Genomic DNA, 12,558 nt, shown 5'->3' on the forward strand with positions numbered 1-12,558 from the left:
CATTTTTTGTTAGGGTTTCTGAAAAACGAATTGACTTGTTGTGATCCTGGAACACTTTCCCCAGAGTAGATGCAAGAGACAATGGTACAGAAGCAGTAGAAGTCAGAAGAAAGGGAGAATACTTTATTTTTCTTATGTTACCGATTGTACATGCATTCTTGCTTGCAGTATTCTCGTACATATTACAGGCTTACCCAGAATTAATACAAAGGCATACTGATATAGTAACCTTTCTTGGAAACCCTAAAAATAACACAATAGTTCTGAGAATTATATTGGCTATTATTTTAAAGTTCTTGCTATAAAGTTATAAATAAGGAATACATTGATTCATTTAGTGTATGTCAGACGTAATTAAAGAAATGGAAATATTCCAAGAGGTAAGAACTGTAGCTCCACGGAAAAGATGTACCAAACAAAGAATCATTTTTGGAGCTTTCTCTGGTATTTTGATTTTGACTGTTCTCCTTAAAACGTTAGCATTTACACATGTTATAAGCAGCAGGGAGCCAGAAAATAAAACATCCCCACTATTCCCATTATTACTATTGTCCCTATTATGAACCCAAAAACCCCATTGTGTTCTGATATTAAAAGACCCTTTTCCTGAGTAAAGAGAGATGCTGAGGAAGATAATTAATGTATAAAGATAAAATGACTCCTTTAGCAAATAACCTATGGTACCAGCACATGAAAGAAGTGGAAGAGAGACGTCAGACTAGTTATGTGTGCTGAATAATACTGTATGCCATAAATGCGGCAAGAACATTTATTGCAAGAGAAATGTCCCCACAGGATGCAAAATGTCTGTCATCTAGCAGCATGCACTACGAAAGGACAATCAGAAGGGAAGTGGGCAACTTTAAGATGACAATCAAGACAGACTTTGCCATATGAAGATACTTATCTAAAGACAAAAAGAATGGAGAGCGGATTAGGGTGGACAAACAAAAAATGTATTTATCCATCTCAATTTGGAGAGAAGATACATTCTGTTGACATGAAGATAATTAATTGCTCAGACATGACTGAAAAATCAGGAGAGCAGGATGCTGGGAAAGAGCACAGTTGTTAGTGTATGGGTGTGTAGCAATCGGAAATGGATAGGAAGATGGACTAATATCATGATTATGCCCTGATAAACACCAACTAGAAGTTCCCAAGTGGGGAACTCCTGTCCCCTGCACACTTTCTAAGGCCAATACATTTTTTTAAGGTAACACCAAGCACAAAGAAGTCTATAAAGGCTTATTTTGTCTTGTTTAGTAGTTCAATACAGTTTTTTTTACACTTTTATGAGTTTGAGACAAAAAATATTTTGTGAACAATATAAATTCAAGTGACAATTAGGTAATATACAAAATATAATTTATTATGTAGATAGCCCAACGTATTTCGTGTTTTGACTCTTCATCAGGGGCAACTGTTTTCAATACAATTGAACAAAGAAAATACAAAATAAGTTTGGTAAGACTCCTATAAATCTCCCATCCATATTGGAATTATCACGATTATACATAATGGATTACATTCTGTATCTAATCTGTTGCCTTCTTAGGTTTCCTTTGTTGGAAAGTGTAGCTGTGTTAAAAGATTAAACATGTACTCTTATTCCTTTTAGCCTAGGTATTTAGATTACAAATACAAATTGACTGTTTTACCTAAAGCAACATTGAAAGAACAGTTGATAGTTCGGTAGATACCCTTGTTGGTCTTAGTCTAGTGTCTAAGTTCTGAAAAACCCCTTTGTAGGGTAGTATAAGGTCTCTCCATTTCAAAGAAATTAAGGAGATGCTAAGCTTAGATAAGGTCCTTAGATGGAACCGTAGTTTGTGTGGTCTAAATCCATTTTCAGATGCAGGGCAATTAAGGGTCCTTGTGACCTTCTGACAGTGGGGTATCTATAGAAATAATTTTTAAATTAGACTAGCGTCCAGGATCTAATCGGACCGGCTTCTATAACTAAGCCTGTATTGCTTTCAATGGTAATTTGTTGGTGAATGGCTGTCAGCCATGAATGAGTTTGAAGTGCAGTACCTGGCTTCAATACTTTAGAGTCTTACAGCAGAGCGGTATCTGGGAATACAGAATAATCTGCTTAATATCAAGAAACCTGTCTTGGTTTCATATTGATAGGAAGAAAACAAATGTACTCTTACAAATAAAGATGACAATGATAGCCTGCAGTAGAGACCAGACATATGGGACCCGTATTCTATGGGTGTGGTGTTTTCAAAAAGCGCACAAAGATCACGGTTACATCTGGGAATTAAGAGTAATCTGTTCAATGCTAAATGGCTTGTCTTAGTTCTGTATTGATTGGAATTAAGCTGAAGTGCTATTACCAGTGAGAATGCCAGAGATAGCTTGCAGTAGAGACCAGCCAAGCAGGGCCAGTATTGTTAGGATGTGATGTTGTGTTGAAAAAGTACACTAAACAAAAGTCTGATGACAGCAATATGATATCATAAAGAAGACATATAAGCCTAAATTCAGACGATACGAAAATACTTAAGGCTGACAATGTAACAGAAGCACTAAGAGAAACATGTACCAAAAGATTAAGTTATCATGAAAATAAGAAGAGCCAGAAAAGGACAAAATCGTGGTCTCCTGAGACGTGATGAAGAACTCAAAACAAAGGCTATTCATTAAAGCTTCCAGTTAAGATAGTGGTGTGCTCACACTCCCTCGAATGTCCCAGAACAGTGATCAGGCTACGAGGTCAACTACAAATGATAGACCTTGTCTAAGGATCAGGTCAAGGACATATGATGGACTAATTGCGAAAATAAAGAACAAGTTGATGCAGCTGGAACACCTAAGTTTCACTTTGTTCATGTGCTGTTAAAACGAGCTGAAGATCCAAGGTTGGATAAGGTTACCAACCAATCCAAAGTCCTGACATGCACTTTCATATACCATGTTGCAGTTATTAGCCAGCTGCCATATTCTCTATGATAATTAGTATGTGACTTGCGTAGAAGTAGCACAAGGCGTGTCCTACAGACAAGGGGCAACCAATGAGATATAAACATTTATGTTATTCCATAAGTAGATATGTTCCCCTAATCCAATCCCTCCCAGCGTTAGGTTTTTGTGAAATGCCACGTTGGATGACATCACGAATGACATACGTAAAACTATATAAACTCTGTGCAAACTTTGGTGTGACAAATTGAACATCTACTTTGATCACTGTATTTCCTCCTGCTTTCTTTCATTGAGATTAAAGCAGTGTTTTACCATCTTCCTTTGGTCTGTCTGATTATTTGGTCTGTGATAATTATTGGTAATCCCATCTAGCACAAAGAAGACGCTTGAAGGTGCTAGAGCACAGTCAACTCCACCACCTGTCTCCCCAAAGGTGTGGGCACCAATATCTTGTTACCCTTAAGCAAGAACACCTCATCTGACATGGCCAATTCATCTTACACCTGCATGTGGCTGTCCACGCCCCTCTTCATTTCTTCAGACTCCTTCAGACTCGAGAAGGACCCTCTCCTCTGCTCGCATCCAGTTCATTAACTGTAGCCCTTCTATGATAACTTGTATGGCCACATCTCTTTCTGCTTCCTGTGCAGCTTTACCTGATCCACCCCTTGCGTTATTGCTTGCTGCACCAGGTATCTGATATATCAATACGCCACTGACAGCTCTGGCGCATCAGCTGCCCTCAGATGCCGGGATAATAAATTGGCTGGATTGTCCTCTTTTCCTGGATGGTGAATTATGTTGAAAGCATAGTCCTGCAGCTGCAGTGCCCCCCAAACAATTTGAGGTGGCATTTTCGCTTGGGGATTTCCATAGAGAAACAATAATGCCTGGTGATCTGTGATTTTCGTAAAAGGCTTCCCGTAGAGGAATACATTAAAATGTTCACTGACCAAGATGACAGCCAAACTTTCTTTCGAAGCCTACAAGTACATCTGTTTTGTTTTCAACAAGCTCCTACTGGCGTAAGAAATTATGTCTCTGTTGTGCGTTGTCTGGCGCCTTTTGCGTCAAAATGGTACCCAGCTCCCCAGGACTTGCGTCTACGGTTAACTTCATCTCTCTCTATCCCAACGTCAAAGTATGCCATATGTTCAGCCTCTGTGATGCAGTCACGAATGGTTGTTATGTTATTTTACTTATAAAGCGCCAAAGCCCTAGGGCATCCAGGCACTGAACAGAGGGACAGAGCTATGAGGCGGAAGCATCCAATGTCTCAAATTTCTTTACACAAACAGCCTAGTTTTTAGTGATTTCCTGAAGGCAAGATGGTTTTCTTCCTTTCGGAGGGATTCTAGCAACTCATTCCATGCCCGTGCCACAAAAACCCAGAAAGAGCGGCCCTTTTCCTGGGCTCTTCTGTTGCAATCTACTTTGAGGAGACATGCCTTGGCTGAGCGAAGGTCCCTGATAGGTTGATAGGTTACTACCTTCTCTTTGAGGTATTAGAGGCAGCTCCAAAATACATTTATGACCTAAAGTTAATGACTTGAAAAGAATCCTAGCTGATACCAGTAGCGAGTGCAGCTCTTTCTGGGCAGTGGACACTGTTTGTGAATGCCTCTTGACACGCTGTCGACCAGTGAAACGGTACCTGCTGCTTTGTGAGAGCCCTCAACGATTCACTAATGGTGGCAAATTCCTTGATGTATCTCCTACAATAACTTGCCAACCCCAGGAAAGACTGAGGCTCTGAGACACTTGTATGGTAAATTTTTGTAATTCACACTTCTCCCGGTTCAAAGTGAGGTTTGCTGCTTCCAGTGCCATGCACACTCTTGAGAGAGTGTCATCATGGTTTTCCACACTCGTACCAAATACTAGAATGTCATCACTGTAGTTGATGCAATTTTGAAGTGTGCTTTACCACATTGTGTATTTCTGCCTGGACTATTTCTGCCGCCGAAGAGTCGCCATAGATCAGGTGTTTGTACCTGTAGAGGCCAAGGTGTGTCACAAACATTGTAAAGTAGTGGGTCTCCGGGCTTAGGACGAGCTGGTGATAGCCCTTGTTGAGGTCAAGTTTGGATAACACCTTGGCACCATTCAGTAGGTGTTTCATATCTGTGATGCGAGGGTGCAGATGACGTTCCCTCTTGATGGCTTGATTTGTTCGCCTCATATCTACGCACAGCCTTATGGCTTGAGAGCCTTTCTTTGGGATGGGAACGATGGGTGACACCCACGGAATGGGACCCACTGCTGGCTCTATGATGTCGTGCTCTAGCAGTTTGTGGAGTTCTTCATCCACCTGTTATGGTATGTTGACGGGAGTGCCCCTGTAATGTTGTGCCACCAGCTGGATGTCGTCATGAAAGTGAAGCTTGATCTGCTTGTTTCTGAACTTGCCTATACCCTAGAAGAGTGTAGGGAACAACTGGTCGATCTTGTCCACTTGTTGACCATCAGTCTGTACAGTACTTGAATTAGACCCATGTCAATGACCGTCTTAAAGCTTAGGATGCACCTACATTCTGTTGCTGTCGACATTGCGTGTTCCGGAATCTTCCTTTGCTGTGTCTTGTACCGGCACCTTGCCTCCAGCTAACTGAGGCACGTTAGCAGGGACGTAGACCCGTACGGGTAAATGTCCACTTCTGATGGGCGGAGTTTGGGTGCGCGTGAGAGGGTCTTGTACATGTGCTCACTAATGACATTTATAGTGGCACTGGCGTCTACCAAGAACTCCATCTGCTGCGCATTTAGGTGCATGAGCAATCTGGGACTGTATTCTGTGGCCTGTTTGTTGCCCAGTGCATATAGGTATCCTTTCCGCCTTTGCTCTCCTTCTGAGGAACTGAGTTCCGTTTCTGATGGTGACCATTCAACCAGGTATTTTACATGGCATCTTGACCGTCTCACTGGTCGTCAAGTCAAGACGCAGTATCCGCTCTGATCCTTCAATTTCTTGTCTTCTCCCAAATCATTCTCTCGTCGTCACCCTTGTCTGTATTTTCCATGCACTTGGGCTGCAATTTGCGACACCTCAGAGGCGATGGTTGGTGCCCTAACCCTGGGCCTGGCCACATTGCCACCTTCACTGTCCCCTTTCTCCAAATTCCTGGACCTCTGGCAGATAGTTTTAAAGTGATTTCCCCTCCACATGCCGAGCACCGCTGCCCTAGTGCCAGATACGTGCCGTCATGCGGACATTCATATCCACATCTGTAACAAAATGTCTCCCCTTGGGTCTATGGCGATGACCCATCAATTTTTGCACCATCTCTGTGTGCGTGTGCGAACTCTGTGGGTTTCTCATGACATCCACTTGTGATTCCATTGCTAATTCTGCTCTCGCCAGCATTAAAATCTCCTCCAGCATCCTAGGTTATTGCAGTTGCTTCCTCCTGAAGTTTTGTGATTCGCATCCAGTGATGAGAGTGTAACTCCTCAGTCTTGGAGTAGTTGTTAAAGTCACAATGTTTGAGTTTGATTTGTAGCCTCATTACAAATACGTCCATTGTTTCATCCTTTTGCTGTTTTGTAGTGTGAAAAACGTGTCTCTCGTAATCCACATTCGTTCAACCCCTGAATGGTATGTATGGAGTCAGCCGGCAGTTTATCAGTGATGTCTCTGGTGGCCGGGCCTGCTGCCAGCTTCAACAGGCATTGTTGTCTGTTGCCTTCCATGGACCCCATTGCACCCAGATATCAGTCAAATCCCTGATCCACCTGGCCCACCTGGGCCCCAGGTTTCTTGTGTCCGTGACATAAAACACTCCTGGTAGCTGCACTGCCAGGGATTATTGACCCCTCTGCTGTACGTGTACGGGTGGTGTGACAGGAACAGTGGCAGAGATTTCCAGGTCAGACATGGTGTGTGGTGTGCCGGATCCTGCTGATGGGTCAGAGTGATAGTGGGCTAAAAAACGAGTGAACCTATATATATATATATATATATATATATATATATATATATATTTATTTTTTTTTCCCTAGGGAGTGCTAATGTTCTTTGTAGCTGGGAACTAATTCCTGGGCCACCTTTTTTTTAAAACACTCACCTCCTCCTTCTGTAGGCCTGTGTGACCTTCGAAAACAGCAGCCACCTTGTTAGGCATGAGCACCGCTGTCGCGTGCAGGGCATGAGAACATCAGTAGCATGGGGTCTCCCCACCGTGGCACCGGGACTGCCAGACCACCCTCAGAGGCCTCTTCTTCCACCATTCGTCACCCCTGCGCATGCCACGCATCGTCACCGCAACTGAGCAGGCCGACACTGGCCACTGCGACCGGCTGCAGCACGGGCTCGTCCACCGTCACCAATGTCAAATCGTTCATTCCAGAGACGGCCAGGGACTCACATAACCCACACGGCATCAGGCCAAGATGACGCAGACTCGAGAGGTCCAGAACATACAACCTTTATTTTCCCTTCGTACTCCTTAGTGACTTCCGTTCGCCCTTTGTGTCACTTCCTTCCCACCCTGCTCCAAGTCTCAACCCCGCCCAAACACTACAATTCCCAACTCCCTGTTGCCGCACACTGGGCCCTGAGCAGAAGCTAAAATAACCCAGCAACCTCCAGCAGGGAAATAAACCTGCTCCAAAGTATCACCGGTTGCATGGGTGCAGGAGAATATGAGAGAGGCATTTGATTGAAAGCACTCTGCCCAGCCTTTTCCTCTCAGTATTTTAGGCAGAGAGGTAGACTGGCCATTTGGGACATTTTGAAAAATCTCACCAAGTGCTGCCTCGGAAAGGCTACTAGTGCTGGGGCAGAACAAGTCACATACCAGGTAAGCTGCTCCTCTTGGCAAATCCGAGAATTAGTGACTGGTTCGCGACTAAAGGCCAAGCCCAACCAGCTCTTGTCATGTACTCCCCCATTTTCCCTCGTGGTGAGTCCAGGTCTGCCTGAAACAATATCTGTACTGCTAACACTTTTAGAGTCGAAGGGCCTCTTCAGAGCTCTTTTGCACTAGTCCAAAGCCACAAACCTCAGTGCTTCCTGGCGGGTTATGAACATATTGCATGTGGTGCCTCTGGGGTGCACTTCTCTATTGTGGTATCATTTCCTCAACCTAGATTCTACTTTAGGTCATTTGCATGTACAACACATCACAACTCGAGATATGAGTCAACTGGAACGCGACGGAGGGGGAAATGAGACATACATGTCTTAGTTTCGGCTGGGTACAGAGTGTCTCCAATGGTAGCTGCTAACAGTGCTGGACATGGGGAAACAAATTACCCTTAGATCCCAAGATGGGCGAGAGGGGCGTGTGTGATGGGTCGAGGCTAGGGGTGGAGTCAGGGCAGGAAAGTGACAGGCTTGGACCAAGTGACAAAACCACAGCACAAAAAAAAATAAAAAATTGCTTGGAATGTGCAGAAGTAATATAATAAACCAACATGACAATACAGAGAGATATACAACAGCGAGGGCACTCGGGTTACTCAAGAAAATGTTCGAGAACTCTCTGGCAAGGAGCAAGGCAGAAACTGGGAGCAGGCATACACCACGGCGCTTCCCCTCAGAGACGTTTCTCCCAGGCAGTGAAACAAGTACGTCAGCTAGTAGTATGCTCCCGCCCCTCTCTCTCTCTCTCTCTCCCTCCCCCTCCCCCTCCAGAGGGATCGGTCAGCTACCAGTCACACGACAGAGGTCGAAGTGGGCAGGAGCGGTTCTCCCATAATATTTTATTTTTAAGTTTCACCGTTCCTATACTTTTATTTTAAAAAGAAACCGTTCTGGAATTGTTTAGTTTTAAAATAACAGTGTAGGAAGAGGTTGAAGCTTGCACTTCAGTGCACTGCACTGCACATTCCCATAAATAGCAGGTCTGCTTGTTTGGGGGTTTGGATTGTGTGTGGAAGGGGGCGCTGAGATGGGGTTTGATGTGAGCGGGGCAGACCAGTAGGGAACATAGTTCCGCTACTTCTTTTAGTACACTTCGACCACTCACACCACAGGAAGCCATCGACTTCCGGCCACGGACGGCTCTAGGATTTGCAGGGTCTGGGCGCAAAAGGTGTGTCCCGGCCCCTTTATTTGGATAAATAGAGGCATCAGCCATAGTACAGAAAATATTATAGAATGAGTCTTCAATACCAACGGTATCATGCAAATTTAAATTAAAAACACGTTGTCATGGGTAAGGCAGGAGAGAAATAAAGGGTGACACCCAGTATATGAATTGTCACTATTAATATTTTGCTATGTGTCAATATCACGAGTGAGACCTTTTTGAAACAGCAGACAGTGTGAGCCGAATACGTTAAAAAGACTTTTAATTTGGGCAGATAAGGCATAGTGAGAAAAAAGGATTTAACCAGGAGCACACATTTTGGTTAAGTGAAGAAGCCGGGATTTGAGACCAGTCTGCACTTCAGTAACCTGAACACTTCTCTTCCCAGATGTAATTGGTAGAAATATTGTTTGTAAAAGGTATTCATGAAACATTTGGTTGAAAACACCATCTGGCAGTGGAAGGCATTGTAGAAAAATGGTATGGTGTTTTGCTAACTGATGTTTTTGCAGTCTTTTCCCAATTGTTTTTATTTTTATTTTAGATATATTTGACCATATAGTCCAAACTAGCAATACTAGTTCCAGATCAGAATTATTTTGGCTGTCAAAAGAAATGCACTCCAAGCAAGTTCCAAGGATGACATGGAAGGGATTGGCTCTGGGTCAATCGGGCAGGTTGTGTCTACTGCAGGATTGCCTTATAATGCAAAAGAGCTTTGTTACCTGGGAGGTCTTGAGGTAGGGCAGAAAGCATTTTTCAGGTCTTGAAATGTTAACAAAACGACAGGACTCAAGTCCTAAAAAAAAGTGATGGGCACAATAATATATGCCTAGACGCTGAGTAGATGGGGCAGATGTCATAGTTACACCCTTTCTCCTTGCTATGTTCATCTAAATCACTGGTTGTGGTAGTGTGCAGGATGGACCCCAGGCGGCCCATAGGACTGGGGGTTTCCAAAGAGCACTTTAAGATGAGCAGCAGCACCCTGGAGATGGATGGGGATGCAGATTCGTACTCTTGCACAAAATCAATAATGACAACTTAATAGTTTGGCAAAGGGAGTCCGTTTAATGAAAAGTACAAAAAACAGGGAGCTCAATGAATATCAGCAATCGCTCGATCTTCCTTATCGCTTCAACTCTAATTAATTTCAGAAAAAACATAACATTTATGCCAAAAACTCGTCATCACTGACGTGTAACTCTTAAAATTTAGCATGCACCTTGATTGGTTCTAGGAAGGTAACTTTAATATAGGTACTATATCTGTATATGGTAACGGGGAGAGGGGATTGGATAAACAATGTCAGGTGGGGCAACTAAGCCCTTCCTTCAAAAATGGCTACTGTAAACGTCACTAAAAGTATGACGTCTCATTGGTTCTACTAACTATAGGACCCTAGATTACACCGTATACTATGATTGGGTTGGCATCAACCCCACTCATACTTTTCCACTTGCGCTTAGCAGCGTGCAGAATAGCCAGCCAGGTGCAGGGAGTTTGTCTGCACCTCAGCTTCCCTCCAATTATTGTTACAATCAATCATCACTTCAGTGGCATGTGTCAATTATTTCTTTGTAGAGTGCCTCGAGTCTGCTCCTTGGTCTGGGAAAGTTAAGGCGTCGAGTATGGCAAAGGTCCATGCATAGGTGTGAAAGTTTCATCCCTCCCAGCTTGCCTGGTCACGTGATTCCAACACCGTGAAATCGGCCTTTCCTTCATGCAATTTCATGTATTTGATTTAATTCTGCAGTCGTCTGCCATCTGTGACTTATCTTGACCTTTCCAAACAGGATACTCTGTTCTTCTTTCTTTTTAATTATATCCACTGTTGGACTATTCCAGCTGATACGACCTTGGTTTCTTGGCATGGTTACCTTCGTCTGAGTTTCTTTCTGTCTTTAATTCTCGATTTGTTTGCTGAAAAATTGTCCTCTTGAGACCTTTAGTAACCTTTGGTAACTCTGCTCTTGTGCGTAGTGGAAGTATACTTATATAAAGTGCTCTTTTGAGGTACCTATATGTATAGGTGTTGTTTGTCGCAATCTATTTTACTAGTAAGCATAAGCAAGCCTCACAATTTATTTGCTTCTTGCAGTTACTTTGCATATGTATACGTTTAAACTAACTGAATATCTTCATCATGCATATGGCATACGTTTCTGACACCTTGACATCAATGGTTTCACTTTAGGCTCATGTAGTCGCTTATCCATGGTATTTCGTCTCTATTATCATCATTCTCAGGTCATTATATCTTCTATATCTGAGTCAGTCTGTGTTCTTATGACATCACCATTCGTCTTCCTTCAGTATCTTCTTAGCTTCTTCAGGTATTACATTCTGACAATCGTCATTCATTCTCGCTTGTCGATATGGTTTTCTCAATGGGTACCTTATTGTTCAGGTTTTCTTAGGTGTCGGTACTTCAATAGGTGCTGTTATTCTGTAATAGCGGCTCTCTGCTGGCTTATTTGCTCATCATACGTCACATATTTCGGTGTGAATGTTCCTGGTACTTCAAAAGGGGCGGCAGGAGTGCAAATCGTGCTTGCCACTTCCTCTTCAGTAGGGTTTCTGTCTCCTCTCCTGCTAGGTTCAGGCTCAGTGACGTGTTAGCATGCATCTTGCAAAATTAGCAAGTGCTGCTCACTTCAACATTGGAAAGGAGCCTCATTAAGGGACCACTTGACATTTGATTGGAGGGGGTGGGCAGGCCAAATCTGCTTTGCAGGTGCAGGAGTAGCAGGGGATCCTACAGGAGAATGCTGAAAAGACAACTCAGCAGGTTAGGCAAATGTTGCTGAGATGTTATGTATACCTTCCTGTAAATCATATGGCTTTTTTTCTATTCCTGTTGCAAAATGTGCTGTAAAAGGGGTTGTTTTGACCAGAAGATGGGTAAAGCTCCCTCACGACCCTCAGTGTGGGAATCTCTGCCCCATAGCAAAAATCAAAAGCTGCCAACCATTACTATATGCACAGTAAGTGAACATATATTAAGGTGAAATATACAAATTTAGTTCAATTGACCTTTCCCTTTATAAGAACGTGCACAAGACAAATGAGCATATGCCTTCCAAAAAAAGTTAAACACTGCAAAAATAACCGAGGAGTAGAGAATTTCTAATAACTATGCTGGCAAAGTATAAAAGGTGCCCACCTTTTATACCCAACAGTTTATAATGAAATATTCCAAGGAAAACAAGATCCCAACAGGAGAGGTGTGCTTTAATGACACTTTGATGTGGTCTTGTGGGTAAGCATTTGCACTTGAAACATGACAACCTAGGGTGAAATCCTAGTAGCCGAACACTTGAGCAAGTAAACCTTTTTTTAATGCTGGCCGCACAAACCCCTAACTGGGGTTGTGTCCACCCTCTGAAAAATGTGGGCGGATGCTGTCCACCTACTTGTATTCTCGACTTGTGCCCTGAAAATCCTTACAGGGCCATAAAAAGAGAAAACAACCCCTCCAACCTCTTTTTCCACATTCTAGACAACGACTCATGACTCACTTGCCCTCTCGTCCTTTCCCTCCTCACCCCCACAATTAGCTTTCAACAATATTCTGTTTTTTAAAGATAAC

The 12,558-nt window shown here is 43.2% G+C and overlaps 1 protein-coding gene across 1 annotated transcript in view; it reads left to right on the forward strand.

Annotated features, from left to right (window-relative positions):
• Window positions 1–8,343: 8,343 nt before the first annotated feature.
• Window positions 8,344–12,558, forward strand: part of HAVCR2 (hepatitis A virus cellular receptor 2) — a 217,764-nt gene continuing 213,549 nt past the window's right edge. The window contains exon 1 of the mRNA XM_069653935.1: window positions 8,344–8,502. Within this exon, the coding sequence (XP_069510036.1) occupies window positions 8,403–8,502 (100 nt within the window). The 5' untranslated portion in view covers window positions 8,344–8,402. The remainder of the gene's footprint in view (window positions 8,503–12,558) is intronic.

This window comes from Ambystoma mexicanum, chromosome 3q (genome assembly GCF_040938575.1).
Source record: "Ambystoma mexicanum isolate Mex_15411 chromosome 3q, UKY_AmexF1_1, whole genome shotgun sequence".
In the NCBI taxonomy this organism is placed as follows: Eukaryota; Metazoa; Chordata; class Amphibia; order Caudata; family Ambystomatidae; genus Ambystoma; species Ambystoma mexicanum.